This window comes from Panthera tigris, chromosome C1 (genome assembly GCF_018350195.1).
Source record: "Panthera tigris isolate Pti1 chromosome C1, P.tigris_Pti1_mat1.1, whole genome shotgun sequence".
NCBI classification, from domain to species: domain Eukaryota; kingdom Metazoa; phylum Chordata; class Mammalia; order Carnivora; family Felidae; genus Panthera; species Panthera tigris.
Genome location: NC_056667.1, coordinates 41,271,285 through 41,286,382, shown reverse-complemented (window position 1 = coordinate 41,286,382; position 15,098 = coordinate 41,271,285). Strand labels below are relative to the sequence as shown.

At 33.7% G+C, this 15,098-nt stretch overlaps 1 protein-coding gene across 2 annotated transcripts in view; it reads left to right on the top strand.

The window, feature by feature from the left end:
- NRDC (nardilysin convertase) overlaps window positions 1–15,098 on the top strand; it is a 99,473-nt gene that overhangs the window by 59,566 nt on the left and 24,809 nt on the right. For both annotated transcript variants that reach the window (XM_007077215.3, XM_007077214.3), the window contains 9 exons: window positions 2,925–3,020; window positions 4,242–4,364; window positions 6,155–6,212; window positions 8,368–8,441; window positions 9,534–9,603; window positions 12,718–12,795; window positions 14,100–14,220; window positions 14,297–14,355; window positions 14,655–14,709. In XM_007077215.3, the coding sequence (XP_007077277.1) occupies window positions 2,925–3,020; window positions 4,242–4,364; window positions 6,155–6,212; window positions 8,368–8,441; window positions 9,534–9,603; window positions 12,718–12,795; window positions 14,100–14,220; window positions 14,297–14,355; window positions 14,655–14,709 (734 nt within the window). The remainder of the gene's footprint in view (window positions 1–2,924; window positions 3,021–4,241; window positions 4,365–6,154; window positions 6,213–8,367; window positions 8,442–9,533; window positions 9,604–12,717; window positions 12,796–14,099; window positions 14,221–14,296; window positions 14,356–14,654; window positions 14,710–15,098) is intronic.

The following is a 15,098-nucleotide window of genomic DNA, read 5'->3' as shown; positions in this document are numbered from 1 at the left end:
CTGAGCCACCCAGGTGCCCCAGGACGGTAGCCTAATTCTTAAAGTTAATACCAGGTGTTAAAACTTTAAAAGTTAACATAACTCTTTCTGAATGAAGAGACATTTTCTCTGAGGCCTTAAGTAACATTCTGATACTTAAATAGCTTATACTGGGGGGTGCCTGGGTGGTTTAGTCTATTAAGCTTCTGACTCTTGATTTCAGCTCATGTCATGATCTCACGGTCGTGAGATTGAGCCCCATGTCGGGCTCTGCACTGGGTATGGAGTCTGCTTAAGAGTTTCTCTTCCCCTTTTGCTCTGCCCCTCCCCCCTTCAAAATAAACAAATAAATAAATGGTTTATCCTTTGTTAGGTCTATGGCTTGAATTTTGGTAGTTCTGAAAACAGTTGTGATATATTTATGAATAAAGAAACTAAATCCCTGAATAGGAAATGCATTTAATTTTGTTAACAGTTTTTCTTGTCTTTAGGATTTAAAGAATGAAGACCATAAGGAAAAACTGTACTTATATAGGGTGAGGCTTCATTACAGAGCCATGCTATAAATACCGTTAATTACAGAGTACTGGTAAATAGCACCATCATAGAATGGCCCTGCTTGCCTTATTTTAGCATTGAAAACAAATAATACTAAACTTGAGGGGACTTTTGGTTCATATAGGTTAGGCTTGGCTTGCAACAGCCTAAGAGGCAGATTTCTGTTCTTGTTTCTCTTCTTTGTCTTAATTCATTGTTGGGTTGTAATAATGACTTACTGCATTCATTAAGAGGAGTAAACTGTAGATGGATAGAAAGAGCCATCTGCCTGGACGTCAGCAGATTTTTGTTTTACTTACAGAAATTTAACTGACTGTGGCCCTCAACTTATTTGTAAAAGAGGGTGGGATGGAATTGTATTCCTCTTAGCTCTTGTAGCTCCTTACAATCAAGGATTTATTTTCTTCACTTTTGTTATTTGCCTACCACACTATCTCTTTTATCATAGCCCAGATAAGTATTTGTTGAGTGGTTGATAAACCAAAATAACCAAGGAAAACTCTGAAAGTCTTTCTTACTTTTAAAGAAAGCACCTTCTGTCTTAAGTACTTTGAAGTATTTTTCTTCATACAGTTTCTAGATTGGGTTGAAGTGTTGGTGTTCACACAATCTTTAATTTGGTTTTTATAAGTTTAAGTTAGAATATATTTTATTTTGAAATATGCAGAAATATATATATGGACATATACATGTGATATATGTACATACATACACATGTACTAAGTAGTTTTGGTTTAAAATGAACTTAAGGTAAAGGCTTTGTTTTTTTGTTTTTGTTTTGTTCATTTATTTGTTTTGATGATAGGAGACCTAGTTCAATGTGAACAGAGTAATGAACTTACTGAAGTCCAAATCTGATAATGTCACTCTCCTTATTAAACATCTGCAATGCCTTGCCATTACTCCTATGATAAATGATAATAGCTGACAGTTTGAGCACTACTTATGTGCATTATTGTGATTGTTATCCCCATTGTCCTTATTTGACATGTAATGAAACTGAGGCTTACAGAAGTGAAGTAATTAACTCAAAGTTCCAGAATCAGTCATTTGCCCAATTTTTTTCAAAAACTGTGTCTGTTTTTCAGAGGTGCCATAATCTCCTAAGTTTTTTCTCCTTAAAATGTTTTACACACTCCCATTTCTCCTTCCGTTCCTATTTCCTAGAAGACCCTAGTTTGTCCCTCAATACTCAGCTTGAGTCATTCTGTGGAAAACCTTCCTGAGCCTCCCCCTTACCCAAAATAAATTCACACACAAATAAGACAAAATTAGGTTAAGTGACAGCCCTTATATATCTTTAAATTACTCTATGCGTTTTAGCACTTACCCATAGCAAACTGTAATTTCTACTGACCCTAAGCTCTTATGATTATTAAACTGCTCCACTGGCCTCTTTGCTGCCTTTGAATTCATTAAAATATTTCTTGTCTTAAAGCCTTTGAATTTATAATTTCGATACCTGGAAAACTTCCCCAAAACTTCTTATGACATCATTCTCACTTTATTTGGATTTTGCTCACTTGTCACCACCTTAGGCCTTTTATGACCTGTTGTCACTTTCCATTCTCTTACACAGTTTTATTTTTCTTCTAGCACCTACCACTGACATTATGTCTAGAATCTGTTTGTTTTAGTTATTGTTTATCTCCTCTACTAGAATGTAAACTCTTTGAGGGCGGGGACTGGGTCCTTTTTTTTTTTTTTTTTTTCACATTTCTGCCTCTAGCAACTGGTTCAGTACTACCTGCCTCATAGAAGATGTTCAGTGAGTAATTGTTGAAGGAATATATCTTGTCTTATTTCTTATCAAAAGCCTAAGAACTAAGTACCAGTAACTCTATTTTATAGATGCAGAAATAGAATCAGGAAAGTTAGGTAACATCCTATCCTCAAGGTTGTACAGTGTAGTAAATGGCAGAATTGGATTCTAGACAAGGTATTTCTGACTTCAAAGTGATTGTTCTGAACAATTAATATTTTATTAATGACACAGCTGGTTTTAGAGGAAATTTAAATATGTATGACGGAGTTCCCAGGTAATGAGAAATTTGCTTTAACATCTTATTAAAGCACTTTATCAGTAAATTCTTGGACATAGCATCCTAGAATTGAAACCTTCAGATCATTAACTATCTTGTTTCATTTGAAGATAAAGGAAAACCTCTAGGAAGGTGCATTGACTGCCTAAAGATACAGAATGTGTTAAATCATAGAGCCTGACCTGGGTCATTGAGTTCTCCACTTCAGTCTTACAACACACAATTCATAAAATTAATTTTTGTTACTTCCTTACTTTCAGTCCTGTGCAGTTCATTTCTTGAATTTCTAATAATAAAGCAAATACTGAATTTATTTTATTAAAAGTGTTTCTTTAAAACTGACAGAATATCAACTTGCAAGACCTTCTGATGCAAACAGAAAGGAAATGTTGTTTGGAAGCCTTGCTAGACCTGGACATCCTATGGGGAAATTTTTTTGGGGTAAGATGCTTTATACCTTCATCTTCTTTCTCTCCCCTCCCCCTCCTCCATCTCCTCCCTCTCCTCTCCCTTCTTCTCCACCTCCTCCTCCTCCTCCTTTTCCTTCTTTTGGCAGAAGTGTTATTTTTTTAATTTAAATTTTAATTAACATACAGTGCAATCTTGGTTTCAGGATTAGATTATTTTCTAATTGAGGAAGATTGAGAATATGCAAAATTGATTAAGAATGGAAGACTGTGAAAGCAGAGTAGCTGGGCACCTTTTAGGATTGGTAGGCAGCTTCTCAAATAGAAAGTGGTTGAGCATGCATGTATTTGGTTTTCTGACATTAGGTATATCAAGAATAGCACTTAATGTTTTGTGAATGCTTTTTGAGTGCCAGATACTCTGCTAACACTACATGAATTACCTCATTTGATCATTGTTAACATTGTTATGAGCTGGGTCCCATTATCATATCCATTTAAAGATAAACAGGTTCAGGGAAGTTATTTAATTTGCTTAAATCACACGGTGTTGGGTGTGAGATTTGAACCTCTATTTTTATATGATTATAAAGTCTGTGCTCTACCCCAACCTGGTATTTCCCTTTATCAGTAGAGATTCAGCAATGTGACCAAATTTTGTTTAAATGGTAAGCTGTTTAAATGGTATGTTTTTTATAATGGCTTTTTCTTAGTGTTAGAATTCAGTTATAGCCTTATATTAATGCTTTTGACCGTAAGGTAGAATCTGAGATGAGTTGATCTAAATAGTACTTCATTCAAAGGCTGTTCTGCTTCCGTGTATATCTTGTACAGTTATATGCAATTTATATGACAGCCTTGCTTTATGTGGTTTATTTTTAAGGATTATGTAGAATATTATTAAAATAATTCAGAGATAAAACCTGAATTGGATGCTAGACTAATGATTAAGATAAGCTGAAGACAATTACTGTTGTTAAGGTATTGCCAATTGGAGATTAATTCCTTATGTGTTAAAATACACTTCAGAATTGTTTCTTTTGAATTTTTGTCCTATATTGATATTATTGTTATGCATTGATTCTATATTCTTGAGTCACTTAGGTTCATTAGTTATGTATCAGTAGCAGAGCATGCATTTTTGGTATAGAGGCTTTTGACAAAGTAAACATATTTAAAATATTTTAATTTTAGTGTGGTTCAAAGTAAACTACTTATTTTTGTGATGTTTTTCATCTTTTTTTTTTTTTTACAGGAAATGCTGAGACACTGAAACATGAGCCAAAAAGGAATAATATTGATACACATGCTAGATTGAGAGAATTCTGGATGCGTTACTATTCTGCTCATTACATGACTTTAGTGGTTCAATCCAAAGGTAGTATATTGTCTTTTATGGCCCTTAGAATTATGTTGAAGTAGTGCTTTCTTAGGATTTGTTTGCCTTGACTAGTGTTGCAGGGTATTATTAATTATTTTAGTGCTTGACCTTAATATGACCTAAAGGAAGTCAGGGTTTGGAAAAGTCACATAGCAAGTGGCACAGCTTAGCAATCACAAAATCATCTGATTCTCAGGCAAATGTTTTTTTCTTTTATAGACATAGGTCTTATCTCTAGGCTGGTCTGTGAGTTTACTGATGTTCTAATAGGCCATGAATTGGTCTTTTAGGTCACATTTAGTTGCTGCCTCTGTAAACTCTGACAGAGCAAGGTGTCTGTCTTTTCATCTTTACGTAGGGTCCAGTAAAATGGCATGATTAATTGAAATCCATCATGGTGATAATAGCAAAATGTAAAATACTGATCAGTACTTCTTTTCCTTCTTTTATCATTATCTTCAGCAATTTGTGTTAACTTTTCATCGTTAAAGAAATCATGGTAGCTTTCTTTTGTTTTCTTTACACTTCAGGAAGTTGCCAAACTTCTTTTTGACATATGTTATAGTTTGCACATTTAATTTTGAAAAACTAATCTTCTCACCCTGTGACTCTCCTTTTCCTGAGATTTTGTTCTTTCGTTGTCAAAACTGAAATTGAAGCTGACCTGGCACTTAAATATGAAACATTTTTGCATTTAGGATCAAAATTAGTCCACTAAAAGTTGATTTGAATCTAAAGCTATGGCTATAGAATTGTAGATTCTTTTGTTCGGACTACAGACGTGTATCTAAATTCCTTTTACAACATTTGTTAAAATAGGCAGTTCCATATTCAGTATATAATTTACAGTTTTTAATTACTATTTCCAAGTGTGTCACAAACACGCGTTTTTCTTCAACTATGTATTGTTTCCTTTATTAATGCTTGTTGCAAATTTCTAAAATAAACCCTAGATATTTGATAAGAGAACCTTATACAATTTAAATTCAATTGTTTTTTAAGCTTTAGCATTTATCCATTTAAGAGTTGAATATCTATATATATAGTATAGAATAAATTCAGAACTTGATTAGTCTAATTTGTATCTTGTGTTTTACATAATGGGGCATCTCTTGAAAATTAATGAAACTTGTGTCTGGTGGAAGTACAAATACTATTTGGTAATAGTAATGAGTCAGTGAGTGGGATAAAGGAAAAAGGTTTCTTTTTGTACCGAGATCTGCTTTTAAAAAGAATTTTGTATGAAATACAGGAATCAAAAGAAGATAGAAATCATATTATATGCAACCTAAGAGGAAGACTTACAGATTAAAACCTCAGCAAGTATAAATTAATGTAAAATAAATGGAATGTTGAAAGTACTAATGAAATCCTGAGAAAGAATGATCAGTATAGTGTGGATTAATTGGGAGAAACCTTCCTAGAAGAATTAAGTTTTAGAATGGAGTAGGAGGATGGAGATATTTTTACTCTTGGCTCTCCACAGTAGCCTAGTGATAAACAAAAACTTTCCTTTTTTTTTATAAAACAAAACAAAAACTTGTGTACCTTTTCTAACTTTACCAGCTAGAAATAGAGGATTCTAATAAAATTATGTGTCTTAAGGTTTTCTTAACTATTGTTTTTGTTGTTGTTGCTACTTATTACTGGTTAAGGAGTGGCAAGTAATGCCCAAATTAAAGTATCCCTTTGTTTTATACCTAAAGATTTTATACCTAAATCTAATTGCATTTCTTCCTTCAATAACAACATTTTATTTCCCTGTCTCCTACCTGCCCTCCCCAAAGAAACACTGGATACTTTGGAAAAGTGGGTGACTGAAATCTTCTCTCAGATACCAAACAAGTAAGACATTAATTTTCATAAACCATATGCTTTAAAGAATTAAAGAGGCATCTTCTTGTATGAATCCTAGAGGTGGTCCCCCCACCCCTCCCGCCTGGGGAAGGGGTGTTATTTTTTAAACAGGTGATTAAGACCTAAAATGGTTTTTAGCAAGATCACATAGCTTTTTGATTGGGAAACCAAGATGAGAGCCCAAGTTTCCATAATGTCTGTAGTTCAAAATTTATAAGCTTGCAATCTTACAGTAAGTAATAATTCTGAAGAATTTATGGCTCTTTCTCCTTTTACAGTTATTCAGAGTTTTTCTGTTACTGTGTAGAGTGTTTGACACTGTGTTTTGAAAGCAAGTATTATATCGAGAGGCAGCCTATATATACACTTGTATACCCTGCCTCAGAACAAATTTTGTTCTGAAAGTTTTTTTTTTTTTTTAGTGTTTATTTATTTTTGAGATAGAGACAGAGCATAAGCAGGGAAGGGACAGAGAGAGAGGGAGACACAGAATCCAAACAAAGCTCCAGATTCTAAGCTATCAATACAGAGCCTGACGTGGGGCTCGAACTCACCAGCCGTGAGATCGTGACCTGAGCCAAAGTCAGACACTTAACTGACTAACCTACCCAGGCGCCCCTGAAAGTTTGATTTTTAAGTCCGTTGTTTGGAACTTGGATTGCTTTCCTCCATAAAATAAATAATCTTGTAGGTGATGATTGACTTTCCATACAAGCTAAAAAGTCTGTTTCATATATTTGAACCAAGTTATCTTTTATTAGAAATTGTATATAGAGTTCCAGGTCAAATAACTACTACTTTTTATCTACCTCAAATTCTTCAAAATAATAGTTATTTAAAATACGTTTTATTGGGGCGCCTGGGTGGCTCAGTCGGTTAAGCGCCCGACTTCAGCTCAGGTCAGGATCTCACAGTCCGTGAGTTCGAGCCCCGCGTTGGGCTCTGGGCTGATGGCTCAGAGCCTGGAGCCTGCTTCCGATTCTGTCTCCCTCTCTCTCTGCCCCTCCCCATTCATGCTCTGTCTCTTTCTGTCTCAAAAATAAATAAACGTTAAAAAAAAAATAAAAAATAAAAAAAAATACGTTTTATTGCTACATTTTTGTTACAAAGAATATAAAAAATAAATTCTGAAGTACTTAAGTCCTTTTTTCTACTCCTAAGTAGTTTGCATTTTAATACAATAAATGAAAGGTTTTTTTCTTCCATCAGGTGAGTAAGCTAGATTTCTTCCAGTTCCTCATTCCAGGGCATAATTTAATTTATGAAAGAAAAATTCACTATGAAAATGTTAGAATATTGTAGTAACAGCTGAATGATTATTATTAACTTGGCTTTATGTAAATTTCCATTGATAATTAGCAGTACTTTTTATGTATGGAAAAATAATGAAAGTCATGTCATAGTTGTAGGGTTGTTTTGTTTGGTTTTGGTTGTTTTGATAAGAAATGAGTATGAGCTATGGAAATGTTAAATGGCAGATTGAAATGTGTTTTACTGTGAAACTTTGCCAATAAAATCAGAGGTATATTGATTGGAGAGATTCATTAGGTCCTGTCAATCCCTGATAAGCACTTTTAGAAATTCTCTTAAATAATACTCACTAATAACTTTGGTTCTAAAAAATCTTCTAGGTATTTAATAATAATTCATATTGACCATGTTTTAGAAGAAATAGTTAATATCTTCAACCACATGAGAAGCCTCCAGAAGGAAAGGCCATGTCTTTTAAATACCACAATGCCTAATACAGTGCTTCATACCTAATAATTATTTCATATATATTTGTTGAATTAAAAAAAAAATCTCTAGTATGTTTTCTTTCTGAAGTAGCTTTATATAGGAGGAGAATTGAAGTTGAATGGGGCTGATAGAGGTAGTAAATATTGGGCAGGGAGGCCCCTTCAATTGTTTTCTGTCTCCCATGAGTTTTAAAGGCATTTGAATTACTAGGACTGAGGTTGACATGACAGTTCAGGATTTTGTGGCTTTGTTGCCATCTATTTGCTTATGCCTAGAATGCTTTTCAGCCAGGAGTATATAGAATAGATTATAATTATAAATACCTATCAGTTAGGCATCCCTAAAGATACTGCTTATAAAGGCTTTTGCCAATTAAATTTTAATATATGTGTTTTATTTTCAGTGGGTTACCCAAACCAAACTTTGGCCATTTAACGGATCCATTTGACACACCAGCATTTAACAAACTTTATAGAGGTTCGTGAACCAAAGGTTTAAAACTGTTTGAAATAACTTCAGCGCATTCTCTAAAACATAATTGAGGCTGCCAATTTTCTTTGAAAATGATAACAGAAAGTATAGCTGGGTTGGAAAGGAAGTATAAGGACAGAGGAGATCCAATTAGTGACAGGCCAGTAACTGGCAGCAGATTGGTCTGCTACCCTGCTGCTACTTGAGTCTGTTTCATGCTTTGTCCCTGTTTTCTCCTTGTTCTTTTTATTCTTTGGTTTTTGTTTCTTTCCTATTTCATTTAATCTATGCTCTGCTCTTTATTACCTTTAAAAAGAGAAAAATACAGGATGGATAAAACTTTCAAATTATTTCCTTTTATCTTAATTATAAAAACAATTTTGTTAAATGAAGAAAAATAAAAGTAAAAATGAAGTGTAAAGAAATAGGGGGGAAAGTCACCCTTAAAGCTTACCACGTAGAGAAGTCATTTTCGCAAATTTCCTTTTGACAAAGTTTCTATAGGTATATTTTAACATACTCGAGATGATAAAATATGTACACTTCTATCTCTTGCTTTTTTTCATTTAATATGGGTAATAATTTCCCAATGAGCTCTGCTATAATTTACTTAATAATTTGCCCATAGTGAATATTGCAGAAATATTCTTAATTTAGCTTTTCTCTTTCTTTGATCTTTTTAACATGGCAGGTTTTTTTTCTTTTTTTCCTGATTGCTTAGGTATTTCCTCCACTTCCTCCTTCACCCCATTGGCTGTCTCTCTCCTCTTCCCTTTCTTTGATCAATGGCTTTTTGTCACACCTTTTATCTGCCTTCTGTTCCATTCTATCTAAGCTGACTCTTCCCAGAGACAACTTATTTTCAGTTGTAGTTTTTTTATCCATGTTTTCTCCACCTGTGAAACCAAATTGAAGAGAAATTTCTAAAAATTGCGCTATTCAAATTGGAAAATTGGCAACTTGAAATAATAATTGCATTGTATTTAACCTTCCCCTGTTTATTGGAGGATGAAATATATTGCAATAAAAAATCGTGTAGCATAATAAAAATTATGGAGAGACACTTATATCTGTTTTTCTGAAAAATTTTTTGTTTAGTTGTTCCAATCAGGAAAATTCATGCTCTGACCATCACATGGGCGCTTCCCCCTCAACAGCAACATTACAGGTAAGAGTTGAAGGGCAAATTTACTCCAGTACATACTGAATGAGAGTCATATTTTTTTTTTTTTAATTTTTTTTTTTAACGTTTATTTATTTTAGAGACAGAGAGAGACAGAGCATGAGCAGGGGAGGGTCAGAGAGAGAGGGAGACACAGAATCTGAAACGGGCTCCAGGCTCTGAGCTGTCAGCACAGAGCCTGACGTGGGGCTCGAATCACGGACCGTGAGATCATGACCTGAGCCGAAGTCGGCCACTTAACCTACTGAGCCACCCAGGCGCCCCAAGAGTCATATTTTTAAAGAATACTAAATGGTTTAAATTTGAGTGTTCTGTAATGTGATAAACTGGGACTTCACTACTCCTAGAGTTTTCAAACTATGCTGTATATTTTAATGTCTTCTGGGATAAAAACTAGAGTTTTCTTACAGCTGGTTACCTCTTCTGAGTCTTTGAAATTAAGTATCTTTGTACGAGTGCTAACTTTTGTAATTAATTTCTTTAGTACTTTGAGTACAAAAATATATTAGCTTATGATTTATTTGTCAGTGGTGATCATTTAGTTTGATTTTTTTTAATGTTTTATTTTTGAGAGAGGAACAGAGTGAGGGAGACACAGAATCTGAAGCAGGCTCCAGATCAGACGCTTAAACGAGTGAGCCACCCAGGCGCCCCTCAATTGATCTTGTTAAAAGTAAAGTTAAATAATTTTGAGCCTAGAATATGACTACAGCTGAAATCTTAAGGACCTACACATTTGAGGTGGTAATGAGTTAGGGAAGATTTATTCAGATTAGGAAAACATTTCAACTGAGCAGTATAGCTTGAGCTAAGATGTTCTTTAAAGATAAAGATCAGTCAATGCCTACAAATACTTTTCTGATTAAAAACAAATGCTAATGAACTGATAAAAGTTTACCTTATTTTTTTTTAAACCATTACCAACAAAACCAAACCATAAGAATAAACACACAAGCAGAAGTAATGTTGCTTAAGTTCAGTAAAAAATTTTTTCACATGTGATAGAATATTCAAACATCCCATCAAAAATGATACCATTCTCACTTACAGTGAGAAAGTAGAGGACATGTGTATTGTCTACTTGCTTTTGGTGCAAGGATAATACAGGAAAAAGCAGTGTACATTGATTGTGTAGTTATGGTAGATTGTGCCCAAAAGTGTTAAAATTCTTATGTGCATATTATTTAATTTTGAGAGAGAGAGAAAGAGAACACGTGTGTGTGAGCAGGGGAGGGGCAGAGAGGGAGGGAGACAATCCCAGGTAGGGGATTCTGACGTGAGATCTCACAGGCTGTGAGAACATGACTTGAGCCAAAATCAAGAGTTGGAGACTTAACCGGCTCAGCCACCTACACACCCCTATTATATGCATATTTAAAAGTTTTTACTATAAAAATAATACTTGTAAAATATTAAAATAGGACAAAAGAGTATTTAGTAAAAAGTAAAGCTGTGCTTCCCCATTTCTTTGTTTCCTAAAAGGCCCAACATTAATAGTTTCTTATATATCCTTCAGACATTAAAACTGAATATGAAACATACCTTTTTTTATGAAAATGAAATCATACTGTATATACTATTCCTCCTTTTTTTGGGTAATGCTTAGTTTTCTAATTAACAAAGGCTTATTTATCCTCCTATTGATTACTAAGGTAGATTCATTGTAGAAATCCTGAAAATCACTGAAAAGTAGAAAAAAAAGTCATTCATGATTGTCTTTTCCAAAGAATGTTAAAATTTCTATATGTTTTCATCCAGTTATTATTTTTTATGGACTGTTTTAATGTGGCTTTCATCATGAATCTTTTCAAATCTCTACGTGAATTAGCCTTTTGAGGGACCCATTTTGTTTTTACAAAAAAGCAAATTTTATCCCTACAGAGTTACAAATACAAAACCATTAATTAGTTCAGATGCAGATACTGTGTAATCTACTGAGTTTATTCTTTAACTAATGTACTTTCCCTACATCAGTCTTAGGATAGGTGTAATTCAAATTCATATTTTAAACAATCTTATGTGGGGTTTGGGAATTGCTTAATGTAGTTGAGATCATTATATTATATCTTGGTTTTTTTTTTTTTTCCAACGTTTTTTATTTTTATTTTTGGGACAGAGAGAGACAGAGCATGAAGGGGGGAGGGGCAGAGAGAGAGGGAGACACAGAATCGGAAACAGGCTCCAGGCTCCGAGCCATCAGCCCAGAGCCTGACGCGGGGCTCGAACTCACGGACCGCGAGATCGCGACCTGGCCGAAGTCGGACGCTTAACCGACTGCGCCACCCAGGCGCCCCATATCTTGGTTTTTAAGAGTTTACTGAATATAATTCTGTAAACTAATTTTAAAATTTAAGAATTCTTAGATTTTCTAACTTTATTTTTCTATATATTTTTGTTTTGGTGGGAATACATTTATGAAATTATAGCAGAAGTCAGTGGGAAAAGACCATTTAATATATATACAACTACTCAGATTTTAAAGTATGTTGTTATATAATGTAGCATTTTTATACCTCTTGCACTTATATTACATTGTCATGAACACTCTATGAGTAAGTAGTTGGCCAAGTGAAGAGAAAAAGAAAAATACAATGAAGTTAAGTCTCTTGTTCAGGATCATGCATTTACTTAAAGGAAAAACTAAAACTAAATGTTAGATTATCTGACCCATAAAGCAACACATTTATTTTTACCACAGAACCTGATGCAATACTGAAAGCTTTTCAGATACTGAGTGATTCATTATCTGTATTAGGTTCTAAAATGATAGGGAATGTATGTAGTTTCCATTTTGGGTGAAACAAAAATGAAAGATTTTACCATGAAAAGAAGTTTGAGTGTCCAAGAGAAAAAGCAGTAGTCTTAATTTTGGAATGATTATACTCATTCAGTGATTTCAAGTAAAGAAGTTAAATTTTACCATGTTTTCTGTTTTTATCCTGCTATTGTCAAATTAATAATAATTTCATGTGTGGTGGAATTTATGTGATAATAAGTTTATAATCATATTCTTAAATATCATAACCTTTGACATAAGATTTCCTGGTGTTGCTTATACCTTAATTATTTTTGTTTCTGACCTTAATATTTTTTTTAAAGGGTGAAACCACTTCACTATATCTCTTGGCTGGTTGGACATGAAGGCAAAGGCAGCATTCTTTCTTACCTTAGAAAAAAGCAAGTATTTAATTAATAAGTATTTTTAGTATAGCAATGTCTGAAAAATAATAGTAAACATTCTATAACCCATTCTTTTGACTTTATTTGCCAGAAAGCCTACCATCAAATCTAATGCTTAATTATAGTCACTTAATACCTAGGTTATGTTAATAGTCCTATTATATTTATTTCCTTGGGAGCCACCTTTTAGCCCTTGTTGGAAGTAGTACACAAAATTTAAAAAATCATAAAAAAAATAGATTCCAGAGTTACATAGAAGGTTAGCTCTAATCAAGAATTTAGATTTGAATAGTAAAGAAGTCGGTTATTTAAATGCTATGGATCTCCAGACTGTCCTAACCCAAAAGGTGGACTTTAAAACTACATTGGGCAGAGAAAGCATAACAAATAGTGGGACTATAAACATTCTGTGCGGCTGTGTTAGCAGAATGTTTCCTAATACATTTAAGCATTTGCTTAAGTTGCCTAGCCAAATCACAGAAATCTAGCTTTAAATCAGGACCAATAATTAAAGTACGTCCTTGTTTGATTTTTCTGTAGAGTAATTCAAGAATGGAAAGGAAGATGAGAATTATAAATAAGTACTTTAAAGTACTGATAGGACCAGAACATTCAAAGAAAGCTAAAAGGCCAGGGTTATTACAAAAGAATAATGATAATAGTTACATATATGACTTACATAATAAATGCAAAGTGCTTTGAGATGTGCTCAATCTCTCTACATTACTGAACTTTTTTAGAATTTCACATTCTTCATTCTGGCTTCCTCCTTTCTTACTTTAGGTTTTCAGGATTATTCTAGTCAGGAAAAGATACAGTTTCACTGCTTCTTTCTTAAACAACCTGTAGAGGTTAGCTGATAGTGTCAAAGGGCTCACTTGACATCCTAAGGAGAGATGTATCTGAAGTGTTTAAGCTGCTTCTGGGAGACTGGTTCGAGAGGGATGAGTGAAATGCCTCCCAGCAACCATAATTTTAATATTTTGTACTGTTCTCTTCAACAATAATAACTATGTCTTCATAAACCTGTTTTACTATGTTGCAATATATATATTTGTTTCCATTAAACAAATAAATACGGCTGTTATTTCCTTCTGGTGATTCTTGCATGCAGTGCAATTGTTTGGGACGCCTTGTACTTTAGAAATTTGTACTTTTAAACTTACTTTGGAAAGTACATTTGCCTCAAAGACTGAGCTTCCCAAATTTTATATAGAAAGCCTACCTATTTTGTTAATTTGAAGTATTTGTAGGCTATCAATCCCAAGATATTGATTGGATTCATTTTTTCCTAACAATAGGTGCTGGGCTCTTGCACTATTTGGTGGAAATGGTGAGACAGGATTTGAGCAAAATTCTACTTACTCAGTGTTCAGCATTTCTATTACATTGACTGATGAGGGTTATGAACATTTCTATGAGGTAAATAATTAAAATGGAATTAAAAAAATATAGATATGACTTTATGCAAAAGCATAATCAGATATTTTGTTTTCAGGTTGCTCATACTGTCTTCCAGTATTTGAAAATGCTGCAGAAGCTAGGCCCAGAAAAAAGGTAATATATAGATACTAGAATTAGGCTAGGAATCAATCCTAGTGTGTTTTAGCATTCAGACTGACAAATAGACATGCTTTAGTCCTACCAAGATAGTTTTTTAGGCATTTCCTGCCTAAGTTCCTTCACTGGCTCCATATCCTGCTTCTTCTACCTGTGAATATTACCTATATTACATGAGAACACGAAACGTTAAGGGTTTACGTTTATGTGGCCAGTCTGTTTTTTCTCTTTTCTTGCTGAGTATTTGAATGAGAAATGTAAATATATCTTCTACTTATAATTTTCTTCTTTCACAGAATTTTTGAAGAGATTCAGAAAATTGAGGATAATGAATTTCATTACCAAGAACAGGTACTGGAAGTTAAATTCTTTTTGAATGTTTTCTGTGATCAAGTTGAAACTCATGTGGACATTATTCCTCTTTTTGGAAGTGTCACTGGAGTTTTAATTCTGCCACTCTGTGTCATGTGAGTCCCAAGATGCCCTTGAGGTTATCTGAAAATTAACTTTTGTGTTTCTGAGTTATGTGTATTGTGTAACCGTGAGAGGTGGGCAGATTCACATAGATCATGTTGTGCAACAATCATTTTATATATGTACTCATCCATCTGTCTATCCTTTTGATAAACAGAGAGAGCTTGCTATGGTACTTGATATTTGGGAAATTCTAATATTATGAAGACATGAAGAAATTCTGTAGGATAATCTCTAGTAATTACCATATGTACTATTAGAAATGG